The sequence below is a fragment of the Cibotium barometz genome, chromosome 37 (assembly GCF_041138505.1).
Source record: "Cibotium barometz isolate CiBa-2024 chromosome 37, ASM4113850v1, whole genome shotgun sequence".
Classification (NCBI taxonomy): domain Eukaryota; kingdom Viridiplantae; phylum Streptophyta; class Polypodiopsida; order Cyatheales; family Cibotiaceae; genus Cibotium; species Cibotium barometz.
The window spans coordinates 33,577,449-33,594,354 of record NC_141082.1 but is presented as its reverse complement, the minus strand read 5'-3'; the positions used below and the strand labels follow the sequence as shown (position 1 = coordinate 33,594,354).

At 39.9% G+C, this 16,906-nt stretch overlaps 2 protein-coding genes across 2 annotated transcripts; one reads left to right on the top strand and one right to left on the bottom strand.

Annotated features, from left to right (window-relative positions):
- Positions 1 to 4,585: 4,585 nt before the first annotated feature.
- LOC147617203 (UDP-glycosyltransferase 85A5-like) lies at positions 4,586 to 5,869 on the top strand. The gene is made up of 3 exons (XM_086776450.1): positions 4,586 to 4,865; positions 5,228 to 5,565; positions 5,609 to 5,869. Exons 1-3 carry the CDS (start codon positions 4,586 to 4,588, stop codon positions 5,867 to 5,869), a joined length of 879 nt encoding a protein of 292 aa, XP_086632576.1.
- Positions 5,870 to 6,380: 511 nt separating this feature from the next.
- On the bottom strand, positions 6,381 to 15,954 carry LOC147617202 (uncharacterized). The gene is made up of 3 exons (XM_086776449.1): positions 15,597 to 15,954; positions 15,318 to 15,494; positions 6,381 to 6,412 (listed from the first exon to the last, which is right to left on the bottom strand). Exons 1-3 carry the CDS (start codon positions 15,910 to 15,912, stop codon positions 6,381 to 6,383), a joined length of 525 nt encoding a protein of 174 aa, XP_086632575.1. The 5' UTR covers positions 15,913 to 15,954.
- Positions 15,955 to 16,906: the final 952 nt, after the last annotated feature.

The following is a 16,906-nucleotide window of genomic DNA, read 5'->3' as shown; positions in this document are numbered from 1 at the left end:
ACAAACTATGGTAAAAACATAAAAGACTTTCAACTTGGTATCATTTTTTGAAACAAGCAAAGATATTTGACTTGTTTTGGGTTTTCTTTAAAAAGGGGCTACAAAAAATTAAGCTTTTTTAAAAATACAACAGCTTGAGCTATGTACTCAAAAAAAAAAATTTCGCACCAAGGTAACATTTAGATTACATTCAAAACACATGCCTACAATCTAAATGTTATGTTGGTGCCAAAATATTTAAAAATTGTGTATTATAGCTCAAGTTATTGTATTTGAAGAAAACTCAAACTTTGGTAGCGCTTTTTAGAAAAAAACCAAAAAGCAAGTAGAATATAAATTTTTGTTTCAAATAACAAGTAGAATATCATTGTTTGTTTTAAAAAATAAATACCAAGCTGAAAGGCTTGTGTGTTTTTCACATGTGTTGAAAACATGCAAGGCTTTTGAGCTTTGTATTCATTTTCCAAAATAGGTAGCTTTAACTTGTTTTGAAAGCTCTCTACTCGTTTTTAACACAATTCGTGTTGTAAACACACAAGGTTTTCAAGTTGGCATGCATGCAACTTTTATTTGTTTTAGAAGCTCTGTTTGTTTTAGACTAGGTTTGCATGTTTTCAACTCAATTTGGATACTTAGCATCTAAATGATGTATTTTCAAACACAATTAGATACTTGGCTTGGGGGGTGCACTATATGGAAGCCCCTCCTACGACGTGCGTTCAAGGGGTATTTAAAAAACCCCTTATCTGTGAATTTTGAGCTAATAAAACTACCCCTTTTTCTTTATAGACTTGGGTTGTTGCAAGATCAGGGTATCCAGTTTTGTCCAGTTTATGCAGAATTGGGACATAGCTTGGAGAGCAAATTTTGGGGGGCAAGGTACTTAAAATTAGATCAAGCAAATAATAAAAAATACACTTGCCCTTAAATTAACCTAATATAACTTAAATTAATATAAATTAGTCTAATTAATCAAAATTAATCAAAAATATGATGAAATAATAAACAAATGATCTTTTCATACTTAGAGTGATCCAATTTATTTTTCCATAGATGCACCATTACAAGTACACTAGTCCCTATAGGTTTTAGATGATTCACATCAAAAATGTAATTTTACTAATTAGATTATTAATATTTGCAGGCCTTCTGATAGTCTGGAAGAATTTTGAAAAAGAGATCATTAAAAATCCAACCATTGGATTTGCAATTTTTACTAAACACCACATTCTACTAATGTCTTAGTATCTACCCACTCTTTTGATCTACAAGATTGAGGATTTTAAGTGGTAGCTATTGTGGGTACAAAAACAGGCGTATATTATAACACTTTAGAGACCTTGAAATATTTAAAGAAAATAGACAGACATCTTAAAATTTTCTTGAAAAATCAAGTTAAACTCCATATTATGTGAAGATCTAAGGTACAAAGTGGGAATCTCATATGAGTTTATATGTAAAAGATATTAGCATTTTATGGAATCAGTTCAAATTTGGGACAGGGTGTATACATTGACCTTGTACCTAAGAAAATGAGGACTTTTGACCATCTAATGCTTAATCAAATTATGCAACTATATTTCCAACTTTGAATATGATGTTCCAACAAAAGAACTTGAAACGAAATTCCTTCATTTACTAGGAGAGATTAGCCACTTAAGGTAAACAAATGCCCGTTTTTTTACTGTTTACAGGGTGCCTGAGTGGACAAAACTGGGCACCCTGATCTTGCAACCACCCACTTACGGGTTTTTTTCCAAAGTACAATTAAAATACCCCTCTTGTAATTGTATTTCTGTAAATTTACCCAATATTTTGGATTAAAAAAACCCCACCTGATGATCGCACGTGGTAGACTTACATTTTTTGAGGTGCACCCCCCGAGATACTTGGTGTCCATTTTCTAAAACAAGACAAAATCTTTTACTTGTTTTGGACTTTTTTTTTCTTAAAAAGCTATATACTTATTTATAATACAATAAAGAAATAGATGGATTTATGGTATTAAAATCTCACTTGTAAATAAAATATCATAGTGAATAATTTGGAATAAATTGAAGTGTAAAAAACTTATCCATTTTTCAAAAAATCTTTCAACATCTCAATATCTAGTTTCATATTCAAAATTAATACCTGGATGTATTTTCTTAGTATCTAGTTTCATAATCAAAATTAATATCTAGATGTAATTTTCTCAATATCTAGTTCTATATTCAAAATCAATAACAAATTCGATACCCATTATGTATTTTTATTGAACTTGAAATGTTTATATGTATTAACCATATTTGCAATCAATAGCCATTATCTATATATCATCCTTTAATATTTTTATCATATAAAAAACTTATAAATTTATGATAAAATATTATCACAAGTTAAAATAAGATATATACTATTTTAAATTTAATTAATGTAAGTTTAAAATAAAAGTAAAATAATAAATTAAAATTTGTGTAGAGAAATTTTACATCACTTCATTATCTTTGACTAAATTAAGAAGTGTGTCTTTTTTCAAGAAAAATATAGAGGAGTTAAAAATAAATTATTACAAAAAAGTTGATGAATTCTTTGTAAGCGTCTATTATAAAACTTGAAATTTTATTTTGGGATTATTTTGTACACTTTAATCAATAGTTTTTTAGTGTATTTTAAATTTATAAAGTGTATTTTTAAGGACATTTTCACTTTTAGATCAAATTTAGCAAATCCCAAAACATAGAAATTTAGTGTACTTTTTAGATATGATTGTACGTAAGACATGGTTTTTCCAAAAAGGGATCTTTTTTTATTTTAAAATATGTATGTTGATTTTAAAATAGAGCCAAAAACTTCAACCACCCACAATCATATTAGGTGTGGTATAGTTTACTTAACGTTACCTTTGCATTTTCAATAGTATGTGGATGCATGTGGATGGATGCTTATTCAAATGTGTATGTCACTTGTGGTCACACTTGTTCACTATGTTATAGTATTGTCATATGCAAGAAAAAAATTAGTGCTCAAACTGTCATGAAGAATGTTTTAAAAAAAATTGGTGCTCAAACTCTCATGAAGAATAAGTTCCCCCCGCCCCACCCCCCCCATTTTTTTGGGGGGGGGGTTCATTTCTTTAATCACCCCCCTCATGGACTGGCAGGGGGGGAGGGGCGTGCATTGAACTCGCAACCTTAGCTTCCGCGGAGGTCAAGTTTTAGCACTCGGCGAGGCTTGATTTTTGGCAGGTACCCTTGATTGATGGGTTTGATGAAATATAGCAAGTTTTTTTTTGTATTTTAGTGTAATTTTTGACGTGCATTTCGCATAATGACCAAAATGCAAAAAAAAAAGAGGGCATGGGGCATGTGGGGCATGTGACGCCCTTACTATGCGGTATATGATTGGCATGGGGAATGTGCACTATGCTATTCTCCCAATGCCCATTAAGCTACATGATTGGTGTGGGGCATTCTCCCTAGGCGCTAGCGTAAGGGGGGACGTCTTCATGAGGTCTAAGGTGACGACACTGATGCAGATTCTAAGGTAAGTTGCCAAGTCAACTAAAGGGGTTTGTGTGTGAGCCTTTTCAAATTTTAAGGCAGACGACTAAAATATTCCAAATTAGACTATTTCAGCGAGAGCTGTAATTTTCAACGGTCAAATTTTCAAAAGATGCCATATTATTATTTTGTACCAAAAACAGATATGATTGTACGCAAGACATGGTTTTTCCAAAAAGGGGGTCTTTTTTTAAGGGACATGAATAGCATGTTACAGATGGTTTTAAAATATGTATGTTGATTTTAAAATAGAGCCAAAAACTTCAACCACCAACAATCATATTAGGTGTGGTATAGTTTACTTAACGTTACCTTTGCGTTTTCAATAGTACGTGGATGCATGTGGATGGATGCTTCTTCAAATGTGGTATGTCACTTGTGGTCACACTTGTTCACTATGTTATAGTAGTATTGTCATATGCGAGAAAAAAATTAGTGCTCAAACTATCATGAAGAATGTTTATAAAAAAATTGGTGCTCAAACTGTCATGAAGAATAAGTTCCCCCCCGCCCCCCCATTTTTTTGGGGTGGGGGTTCATTTCTTTAATCACCCCCCTCATGGACTGGCGGGGAGGGAGGGGCGAGCATTGAACTTGCAACCTCAGCTTCCGCGGAGGTCAAGTTTTAGCACTCGGCGAGGCTTGATTTTTGGCAGGGACCCTTGATTGATGGGTTTGATGAAATGTAGCAAGTTTTTTTTTTGAATTTTAGTGTAATTTTTGACGTGCATTTAGCAAGTATGTAATGACCAAAATGCTTAAAAAAAAAAGAGGGCATGGGGCATGTGGGGCATGTGACGCCCTTACTATGCGGTATATGATTGGCATGGGGCATGTGCACTGGGCTATTCTCTCAATGGCAAATGCCCATTAAGCCACGTGCGCTAGCGTAAGGGGGGACGTCTTCATGAGGTCTAAGGTGACGACACTGATGCAGATTCTAAGGTAAGTTGCCAAGTCAACTAAAGGGGTTTGTGTGTGAGAGCCTTTTCAAATTTTAAGGTGAAATATTCTATTCCGGTCAACGGTAAAATTTTCAAAAGATGCCAAAAACAGAGAACAGGGACAAGAGAGAGAACGGGAGCACCCTCGTTGAGCTGGCCAAGTCTTTCTATAGCTTGAAGCCGGTTTTCGAAGAGCTGGTGGAAGGTCTACTGCAATCCGAGGACACCCCTGTCACCTGCATGATTTCGGACCTTTACCTCTACTTCACACAAGATGTGGCCACCAGATTTGGCCTCAGAAGGCTTGCTTTTTGGACTGCTTCAGCTGGTACCATTGCATCCGTCATGGCTGTTAATCAAGGGCATCGATCTCCTAAGGGTGAGCCTTCATCACTAAGTAATTTAAAGCAAAATTTATGATTAAGTGGGTTAACCTTCTCCTAATCAATTACTATGTATTGCATAGCGGAGAAGATGAAGCACTTGCTTTTAATTATTAATTTAGTCGATTGAATTGGATTTAATGGTATAATTAGCTAATGAATGGGGCTGGGCTTTAACTGCTGAACTAATGGAGAGGCTGCACATATAAGCTAATGGACGGGATTGGGCTTCATGATGACATCCATCCTTGATTTCTACGCTTAGTAGTGGCTAGTGATCAAGATAATCATACTCTAATGAGGATTATGGAAACAAGCCATATTTCTCTTCTAATAAGTTGTGCCACTGCGTTTACAGAGCCTGAGCGAATAACATGGGTGCGAGGAGTGCCACCGCTGAAGGTGACGGAGCTAAACACGTATTTGCAGTCCTACGATACGCAAGACTTCATGTTCAACGCCTTTCTGGAGCCGTATCAAAGGCTAAAGGAGAGCACGTGGATTGCAATCAACACGTTTGAAGAGCTTGAGCAAGGTTCAATGGAAGCCCATATACACAGTGGGACCTCTGCTGCCACTGTCGTATTTCGAAGAGGGTGGAGACGGGCGGCTAGCCTCGTATGGAACGGCTGCCCTGTGGCCAGAAGACCACAATTGCCTAAAATGGCTAAACGGGCGAGAACGGTCATCAGTTCTGTACGTCTCGTTTGGGAGCATTGCTGTCATGTCCGCCCAACAGTTTGAACACCTGGCCTTGGGCTTGGAAGCTAGCCAATCACCTATGCTTTGGGTGATCCGACCGGACCTCATGTACGGCGACGCATCCCTCTTCCCCAAAGGCTACCTGGAAAGAGTGCAAGGGCGTGCATGCTTCGTGGAATGGGCACCCCAGCTCCAAGTACTCACCCACCCGGCCGTGGGCGGCTTCCTAACACACTGTGGCTGGAGCTCCACATTGGAGAGCATCTCCGTACACATGGCACATGCACAGTGTGACTGATCATGGTTTTCTCTCTTGGAAGAAGCCTATGTGTGGGGCTCTAGCATGCATCTCACTCCATAATGCAACCATGAGGGGAACCTACTAGTACCTTTATTTTTGGGTGTGGGTGTGGAGGGGGATTGAGGATATACTCTGTTCCATCCAAGGAACGGCTTGCCAACCGTATCTTTGGCCATGGAAAGTACATATTCTCCTTTTGGTATCGGGGGAAGGGGGGGCCAACTGTTCATCTAGAGACCGGCTTAACGCAACCGTGGGGGAACCTACTAGTACCTTTATTTTTGGGTGTGGGTGTGGAGGGGGACTGAGGATATACTTTGTTCCATCCAAGCAACGGCTTGCCAACCGTATCTTTGGCCATGGAAACTACATATTCTCATTTTGGTATCGGGGGAAGGGGGCCAACTATTCATCTGGAGACTCGCTTGCAACAAGTCACCAGCATGAAAACTATGCCTACCTATCTCTCCCCATGCCTCCTCTTTCTCTGCCTCCTCTCTCTCTCTCACTAGCTATAGCCAACACCGGCACCGACAACCCCTATAAGGTAAATTTTGCCCCATCTTTCCTTTGGGTTTCCTTTGGGTTGGAGGCTTGTACTCAACACCAATTTTGATGAGAAGAAGAAGGCCATGTAGTTTCTCTCTCTCACTAGCTATAGCCAACACCGGCACCGACAACCCCTATAAGGTAAATTTTGCCCCATCTTTCCTTTGGGTTGGAGCCTTGTACTCAACATCAATTTTGATGAGAAGAAGAAGGCCATGTAGTTTCTTAAACCCTAATCCTCTTATAAAGAGAGCATTAGGAACTCAATGGAGTCTTCTTGGGCCCTTTAATTTGGACGTTTAGTGAAATGCTTAAAATGCTAATCCATCTTTGACCAAGCCTAGAAGCCTAGTCCTAAAAGCATATATTTGATTTTTCACAAAAACAAAAAAAATAAAAAAAAGGAGATATTCCTAGATCTGGCCACCTAGGTGACTTTAAAGCTTTGTAATGGGCTGTCAGTCAGTAATCATAGCCTGCAGCAACCTTTTCGAACTCCAAACATTCCAAAAATTCGTCACTTTCTTCCCCCCTTTTTTGTGTGTACACCAAATCTCTTTCTCTCTCTAAATCTTCTCTCTAAAACGCCCTGCACTCCTTCTCCATGAAAAAAAGTGTCTTTCTCTACTCCAAAAGCCATAGCTAACAGATCTGTACTCCTAAATGAGCCTTCTCTCTCCAAACCCACAGTAGTAGCCATGGCTTGCAGGGAAGAAGCTTACCATGAGCATTCTCTCTACAGTACTTGGTCCTCTCTCCATAGCTAGCAGGTCTGTACTCCTAAATGAGCCTTCTCTCTCCAAACCCACAGTAGTAGCCATGGCTTGCAAGGAAGAAGCTTACCAGGAGCATTCTTTCTACAATACTTGGTTCTCTCTCCAAACCCACAGTAGTAGCACAGAAGAACCTTTTCATGAAGTATTCTCTCTCTATATTGCTTAGCAGCCATAGCTTGCACTAAAGAAGCTTCCCATGATGCATTGTCTCCTTTGCATTTTCGTCTCACCATTGCCAACCCTCTCTATGTTTCTTTGGCTCCCTTTCTGGCTTCTTTCTCTATCCACAATGCAGCTCTAGAGAAGCAACCCTCATCTCCATTCTTCCCATTATTTTTTGATACCATATCCTGCTCCTTCCACTCCTATTCAACCCAAGCTTACAAGCCTACTTTCTTGTAGATGGCACTACAAGACATCACCAATAAGCCTTCTAAGATCCGCCTTCAGGTTGATTTGGAGACAGAATACGCAACCCTACGCAGTAGGCATGTTGCACCCAATATTTCATACGATCAGCTTCGAATGCAAGGAGCAAAGGCCATTGATCTTTGGATTGATGGAAATCTTTATCCACCAGATCCAATATCTGGTGCCCCTCCACCATTCAAAAGCATTACAAGTTTTCTTATGTTTGTTGGTGATGGTTTCAATGGGCTTCTTGGCTATTGTAGGAGATTACACATGTTGTGGCTAGATGAGGCAGCTGAAAAGAGGCAAACACAATTTGTCTTCGACCAGCTTCAAGCGGCATCGACTAAGCAGATCAATGGTTTGATGCAGAGGATTAAAGAGCTCTCAGAGGAGCTTGAGGTGCAGAAGAATAATCTAGCGGATCGTGTGCGCACAATAAATCAATTTACTGATAATTATGTTCGTCTTCAACACTCCACTCGTAATCTTCGGCGTCGTGTTCACCATTTCACTCATCTTCCCATGGGATATCACGCAAGGCAAAGAAAACGTAAAGCTGTTGGGTTGCTTTCAAAGACAGCAGGCGCATGCAAGAGGCGTAAACAAACAACCAGGTAAAATTTTTTGTAGGAATTATAGCAGCTTTGAGAAGCAATTAATGAATAAAGCATCTCTCATGGTTGACCATTGTGATTGTAGGGCTTGTGCAGCAGCTATACTAGGATGTAACAACGCCGAGGACAATGTTAATGCCTCCCTTCTTCAGCATGTCCTTCAGGAGAAGGATATTATGGAAATGATAACAGGTTCTGGTAATGATAAGCTGCGGGAGACCCTTCGTCAACATTTCTTGAAGGAAATCAAAGAAATTGTCATCCCCAAAGAGATGCTTGATATATGTGACTCAGCAGGTATTAGCCAGAAAGGTTACAGAGCAATGTACAGGTCAATCACTTTAGGGTTGCGAGCAAAGGGAGTTACGCAATCCTTGCTTCCAACACTTTATAGCTTACAGATGGCAAAGAAGTGTGCTAATGGTGATATTGCATCCATGTTCGAGGGTGGGTACAAGTGGGTGGAGGATATTATGCCAATGCCAACAATCAAACCCTTTGAATACAATGCATATAACAATGTCTACATTGACATGGAAGTGCTACAAAAAGCAATGATTCAGTACTATGGCCTCACACTTGAAGAGACAGGTGGAAATGCCGTGTTTGTCTTGAAGCTGGATGAATGTCAAGTGGTTAAAGGTCAAAGATTGGAGCGTGTTAGTTTAACCTTGATGAGCCGAGCACTTAGAGGAAGGCCTTTAGAGACCCAAGAGTTGGATGCAACTGAAGACAGCAACAATAGGGGTCAAGGGCATAAGCAAGACTACTACGGCATTCAATCAGAGAAGAACATCTGGTGGCAAGCAGCATGGGTCCTCCCAAAAGAGAACCATGATACCTTGAGGTGGTATTTTGAACGGTCTGGCATTCAACATGTCGTCTCTTGTCAGGTCAATGGTCAGAAGCTTGATGTTCCCGGAATAGGCTGCTTTAACGTTGAATGGCACTTGGGTGGCGATCTAAAAACCTTAAAGTGTATGTTGGGTTGTAAAACAGGTGCGAATACTATATTCTCATGTGTTTACTGTTGTCATTCCAAGACAGCAGTAGACTCAAGAGTAAAAGGGAAACAACCTAGCAAAGGCAAAAGTCAAAAACAGGTGGGTGCAAAAAAAGCAATCGTTTTTGATGCTGAACAGAGGAAAGGATCAAAGGTATGGCATAATGGCATATTAAGTTGTGACCAGAGCAAGCCACCTAGTCGTGACTAGGAGGACAATGCTTGGAACCCAATCTTGGAAATTCCACTATGTCAAGTGCATGTGTGCACATTACATGCAAGACTGAGGATTTTGGATAAGCTATTGATGCTCCACATAAACTATGTCTGGAACATGGAGCCCGAAGATCGACGAGAAGAGTCAATACGTGCACTAGAGGGTGTACTTTCCTCTATGGGATTACATGCTGGAGCAGTGGTCTTGACAAAGGACAGAAAATCAAACCCTACACAAGACAACCCTAATAAAATTTGCATGGGTGGATCAAAGGCAAGACACTTGCTATCAAACCACTTGGGTTCTCATAGCCACACCGACTTTGAAATTTGGAAGAAGATATGTGATGTCACAACATATCGAGGAAATGATGCCAGGCTTGGCCTAAAACGTGCACATGTATGGGAGGTGTGTAATAAAATGGTCGATCTTCTAGAGCGACCTCACCTGGATGACCATGGTATTGAGGCACTTAAACAAGCCACTTGTAGATTCACAGAAGAAATGGTCGAGGCATGGGGAGAAACACACATTACTCACTACATGGTAATGTTGTATTTATTGTGTCCTTGTAGTATGTTCTTCATACTGTTTGTTGACTTTTTGTAATTTTCTATGCAGCATATATTGTATGCACATGGGCCATACTTTCTCGATAGATATGGCTCTTTAGCACTTTGGAGCAATCAAGGCATGGAGAAATCACATTACCAAGCAAAGGCCGTGTATTTTAAGGGCACTCGCCATGGTGGTGGCAAAGTCAAGAGTAATGCACTCCATGAAATGTTCAACTGGTTCTATCGCGTTCTGGTTGGCAAAAAAAGGCAGAAAAGTCGCGGTAATTTGTCTCTTAGGCGTCAAATAATGAAAACTGTTAATGCAAGAAGAACTGAAGGATACAACAGATCAAATGCTAGGGAGAGACTACGGCAGTGGGTAGCAAGCAAGCGTCGGTGTGGTTCCTCATGGGCTTAAACTCTCTGATTATAATCTTTTTGTGTTTTTAAATTTTCTAAAAGTTTTAAAAAATTATATTTATAGACATATTTAAGTCATTTTTCATTTATAGAAACCACATTTCAATTTCTTCTTTGTGCTCTACTCTCTCTTGCCCTCCCACTATCTCTTGCACTCGTAAATACCTAGGCCATGCGAGAAGAACAAGAGCAAGACTTGCGGTTTTTCGATCAACTCGGCCCACTACCTGCTACTACAGCAAAAAGGACAAGTCTACCTATCGTAATAGAGCAAGAGGCAAAGGAGATGAGAGAAGAAGAGCGCAGGAAGGAGGCCGAAGAAGCACAACGCAGGAAGGAAGCTGAAGAAGCAGGGCCTAGTAGAGAAGCAGAAGAAGAGCGGCATCGAAAAGAAGCCGAGGAAGGTCAAGGGCAGCCACCGGAGATTGTTATTGAGGCCGATACCCTAGAACAGCTAGAGGTTATCTTACAGAACAGGGAGGTCGAGCTCTTGTCCTACGGCATCACGAAAGATACCATTGACAAAGAGTTTGCTCTTGTGAGGGCAGCTTGGGAGACAGAAATGCAAAAGAGACAGCAGCCCAAAGAGGACGCAAGGAGGGCAAGCCAAGCACAGCCACAGGCAGCCACAACATCCAGGCGGCCAGTCAAGAAGTGTGGTAAAAGAATGGAGGGCAAGTTTCGAGACCAACAAGAAGAGGAAGAGCGTGCACAAAAGAAAAAGAAGTTCAGGTCTGAACGACCACCGTGGGAGAATCAAAGACCACCACCGCCTCCACCAGTTACAAAGAAGAAGAGAAAATGGAGGCCAGGGACAGTCGCGCTACGAGAGATTAGGAAATATCAGAAAAGCACAGATCTTCTCATCCCCAAGGCACCATTCTCTCGACTGGTGAGAGAAACAATGGAAAAATATTCTGACAGGGTTGATCGCATACAGAGCACAGCTCTTGAAGCTCTTCAAGAAGCTGCTGAAGATATTGTAGTTTCTGTTTTTGAAGACTCAGTGCTGGCTATGGTACATGCAAAGAGAGTTACTTTGAAGCCTGTAGATATGTCCCTATCCCTACGTCTACGTTTAGAGCGTAGCCTTCTACCTCAATAGGCTAACCCATTTTGTAATTCTCCCTACAAAATTTTGTAATGTTCCCAGATTCCTTTGTAGCTTTTTCAGACATTAATGAAAACTTTGTGAGTTGTGTTACATTCTTTGTTGAGTCTATTTTTTTTGTATGCTCAGTGCCAATGAACATTTCATTTAAAAATTATAAAAGCACTACACACAGGAAATAACACACACAAACACACACACACACACATATATATATATATACACACACACAAACATATATACACACATATATAAACATATACAAATATATATACATATGCACATATATATATATATATATATGTACACACACACACATATATATGAATATTTATATATACAAAAAATGTAGATCCTATATAGTCAAATAGAGAAACTTACAGAGTGCCTTATGAGCCTCAAGGCAAAAAAAATAAAAAAAAATGCCATGTGCGCTACGGCGCGTTAATCTCTAGTTTGACCAGGTCAAAATGGAGATTTACGCGCCGTAGCGCACATGGCATTTTTTTATTTATTTTTTGATATCTATGGTCTGGTGAGGCTCATATGACCATTATAAATGCACCAAGAGACCCTTATAGAGTGCCTTATGAGCCTCAAAGCCAAAATCATAAAAAAAAATAAAAAAAATTTTCCATGTGCGCTACGGCGCGTTAATCGGCACTTTGACCAGGTCAAAATGTCGATTTACGTGCCGTAGCGCACATGGTATTTTTTTTTTTTTGATATCACATGGTCTGGTGAGGCTCATAAGACCCTTTAGGTGCCCTAACAGCCCTAAAATCTTATATATTTATATAAAATATTATATATATGTATATATATCTGATAATAGCCTTAAAATCTTATAATATCTTATGTCTTATATATATATATCCTATACATCTTTTATATATATATATGTATATATATGTATATATATATCATTCAATAGCCCCAGAATCTTATATATATATAGGTACACACACACACACACATATATATATGTATAAATATACATAGATGTACATATATATATACATATATGTGAGTGTGTTTACATCTATAAATACATTATTTTTTCATACCGCTCTAACCCAATCTCGATTACTTTTTTTAATCACGATCACAATTAAAAAAAATCTTAAACATTTTTTTCTATGAACACATGAACAAAATCTTAAAATTGCCAGGAAAAATCACAACTTACAATGCACAACAAAAAAATTTTATTAAACTTGGAAGAGAAGTTTGCATTACATCTTTTTAATAAGCTCTTGGAAGAGCTCAGGAGAGAGTTCTAGAGGCTGGTTTCTGGCCTAAGCTTTGGAATACATCACTCGGCTCATTGATTCCTTGAGCCTGAGAAAGGGCACAATGGCCTAAAACTGAGCCAGGATGGTTGCCCGTGAAGCAATACAAGGCAGCTTCCCTAGCTACCAAAATACATTTATTTATGTTCGAGGCTAAGGGGTTCTCCGACAAGACTGCACTAAGTGCTTTACATTTTAGGAGCTCGGCATAGGCGATCTCTGCATATTCTAAATGAAAAACCCGCACTATGTCGGCCCTGAGGGCAGGTATGTAGTGCCAAAGGGATGCATCTCGACCCTCTGACTTTGGCCGCGTTCCTCCTACGCGCATAGCAAACTTGTCCACTTCAAAAGCAGTCTATCAACATGTCAATATAGAAGTTAGGAAGCGTGAAATGATACAAAAAATAATTTGCTTTACAACTAAGAATTAGGGACATACCTCAGTTGCATCGTCACTTGCAACTAGTTGCTCATTCGTCAGGTTTATGCTTCCTTGGTCTTGAGCATCGCCAGCAACCAAGGGCATGTGTGGTTCAAAGGCAGCTACGCTCTCATAGAATTGCGCTTCTTGCTTTATTTCAACGAGCGCTTTGGCCACTACAACTTCCAAGGTACTGCTACCAATATCATATGCAAGCGCTTTTGTGAGGTTGTCATCTTCAAAAGAAATTTTCACTTTTCCTTTGTCTTGACCCCCAGCATTCACGGCAATAATAGAAAGTGCCTCATCCTCACGAAACCCGAGTGTCTTGGCAATGTCATCCAAAAACAAAAACTCTTTCCCATCAATAATGATTGGATGCAAAGACATGATAACAAGGTCTGGGACCTCCGCGAGTACTTCATCGCCCTCTAGAACTAGGTCCGGAACCTCCTCGGGGACATTATCTTGTAGAGCCACCAATGCCATTGAGGCCTCCCATTGTTCTGTAACATTCTCTTCCTCAGCATGGGCCTCTTGGACCTGCTCCATTAGCTTTACTTTGCCCTTTTCTTTTTCCTTGCCACTTTCTTTCGCCACACCCTCTTGTAACAGAAGGACCAAAACCATGTCCCAGCTTAGGAAAGAAGTGCCGATGTTGCCCATCTGTAGTTCCAGGAGTAAGTCTTCCTCCTCATTTCTGTAGTCCTTTTCTGTGAGGGATTTTAAAAACCTGGATAGGCGAAATCTAAAATTCTTGTCTTCCCTGAATATGTACCTGATGAGGTCAACTGGAACCCATAAGCCCTCACCACCCTCAAACATGATGGAGTACGTGCTGATGTGTTCATCCATATACTGAATGACATCTGTAAAAGCATCCGCGTGTAGATGCATTGTTGCACGTACATCAATTGCTCCCTCAAACATAGGGACGATCTCATCAACCCTATGAAGTAACTCAAGCTTTCCTAGCTGTGCAATAAGTGCATCAAGTAGAGGTGTGATTGGAGGAAATAGAGAGTGTGCGATACAGAAAGGTGTGCGAAATTGAGAGCAAGTGTTAGGAGAGAACGATAATTGTCAATTGATGTAAATGAGTAAAGTATCATTTATAAATGGGTGACCTTGTTATAAAATTTTTAAAAACTTTTAAAATTTGTAAGTACCAAAAAAATTTTAAAAAATGGTATGCGAAAGCAAGAACGTATCCTTCCATCGCAAGGTCATTTCCAATTTACTATAGTGGCTCACGCCACAGATGCTTCTGTGACCAACCTTACACTATCACAAAAAAATAAAACTGCACAAGACAATTGAAAAACCTTAATAAGACAGTGAGGCAAACAAATTGAAATTGTATTTACTTCAATTCAATATTACATATCCAGTGGTTATCTGATAGCTACACAGCCAGGGAAAGTAATTTCTCTACAAAGAAAAGATCGTTCCTGCCTTTTGCGCACTACTCTACCATTGATTATCAAAGAAAAATCACCACTGAGTGAGAATCGAAGAACTAAGTAGTCACGTAAGTTGGCAAGGGACCAGTCATCATTCACAGTAACATCTTCTACATCCCCACCTTGCATGGATATATGTAGCACACCCTGTTCTGTAGAGGTTGTGTCGGAGTCTAACGCCTCCCATTCTCCATTTGTAAGCTTCCATCGCCTATAAGGAAATGCAATGGACAACTGTTGCTTGGCAATATGATAGCGCATCACAACCTTCTCAACAATTACTCCGCATCTGATGGTGTCTCCATTGTGTTGAACAACTTTTTTATCCCATGCAGGTGATAAGAAACAAGTCAGAGCTCTCTCCCCCTTTGCAATCCATAAAGTTGGGGTACGATGTGTGTCACTTGTACGGAACAGGTACACAAAGAGGTGTAGAGGTATGAAGCAGGTTATGGTTGCTTTGTGAGATCCATATGTGCACTTCATAGCATTTTGCACCTTGCTTTCGATCTGCAAACAAGCCATGGCCACTGAAGCATTGTCTAGAATTGGCCATTCAATAGATGTGAGAGTTGGCGTAGGTTTTGGAACTAATTTTCCAGTACCATTTGCTGTCGTGGGAACCACATATGTATCCTCATAGAAGATGATGTTTCGTGCAAGAAGTTGTGCAGCTGGACACCCTCCAAAGATTAAACTACCAAGCTCCACATGGTATGCTTCAAAGGTTCCTGAAATTGCCTCCATAGGCTCCCATTCACTATAGTTTGAGGGAAAAATATCTACGCACAGGAACCCAAGAACAATCAAAGCAGTGCTCAGTATACCATTATTAGCACACAAATGATTTAAAAACAAAAATATAAAGTGGTGAAATAACTTACAATTTGCAGGAAATCGTTGACGTTGGTCATGGTCTGCTAGTTTCAGCTCTGTTGCCTTGTAAACATGTTGGACCTTGGCTAGCTTTTTTCCATCACGATTTTGTTTGAGCTCCAATATCCGCCCTTTCCAATGGTGACTTTGTATATCAACGTATCGCTTTGACACCTTGTGGCTTCCTCTTGTACTAGGCTGCATCGTAATCCAGTTCCACTTCTCGTACTGTTTGATGTTCCAGTGCCCATCCTCATCTTGACCACTGCTACAAGAGAGAGATTGAATACTGATCGGAGGCCTTCGAGCTCTAGAAGAAGACATCAGATGTATATATTAGAGAGATTATAAACCTTGATGGCAAAGAAAAATAGAATGGTGAGAAAAAAACTTAGACTAGGGAGATGTAAAAAAGAGAAGGAGTTGTAGAGCAAGTTCCAAGGGCTTGGCTGTGCTATTACTGCACTTTGAAAGAGGATATTGGAGGGGATGAGAGGAGACAATGAGTAAGATTATGAGAGCCAAAGCATTTGCAACTCAAGCTTCCATAGCTTGGCTCCACTGTTACACTCTGTAAAAGGAGGTTGGACAAGGTAGAAGGATGTAAGTGAGGATCAAACTTCCCTAGCTTCTGAGAGGAGGTTGCAGATCAAGCTTCCATAGCTAAGCTCTGCTGTTCCACTCTGTAAAAGGAGGTTGGACAAGGAAGATGGATGAAGTAAGGAAATGTCAGTGAGGATCAAACTTCTATAGCCTCTGAGAGGAGGTTGCAGATCAAGCTTCCATAGCTAAGCTCTGCTGTTACACTCTGTAAAAGGAGGTTGGACAAGGAAGAAGGATGAAGGAAGGAAATGTAAGTGAGGATCAAGCTTCCATAGCTTCTAAGAGGAGGTTGCAGATCAGAGGATCAAGCTTCCATAGCTTCTAAGAGGAGGTTGCAGATCAAGCTTCCATAGCTATAGATCTGGGTTTCTGAGTGAAGAGAGAGGTAGATCAAGAGGTAGATAGCTAAAAGAAGTAGTCTAGAGAGTGAAAAACGCCTTGCTATGAGAAAGGGGGAAGAGAGAGCGTTTTGGAGGGAACGTGGGAGAGAGGGATAGTGGAAAGTGAAGGGGAATGTGCATTGAATGCATGGGAACTCGTTTTTGGGCCTCTATCACTTTGGAGGCCTTAGTTAATGATGGCTGCAGGCTGCTGACAGGCTGCAGCTATCCTTTTCTATATAAAATAGGGAAAAAATGCATATACGTTTTGAATTTTTGAGTTTTAGTTGATTTTGAAAATTTAAAAAGAGCCTATTTAGCCTATTATTCTAAGT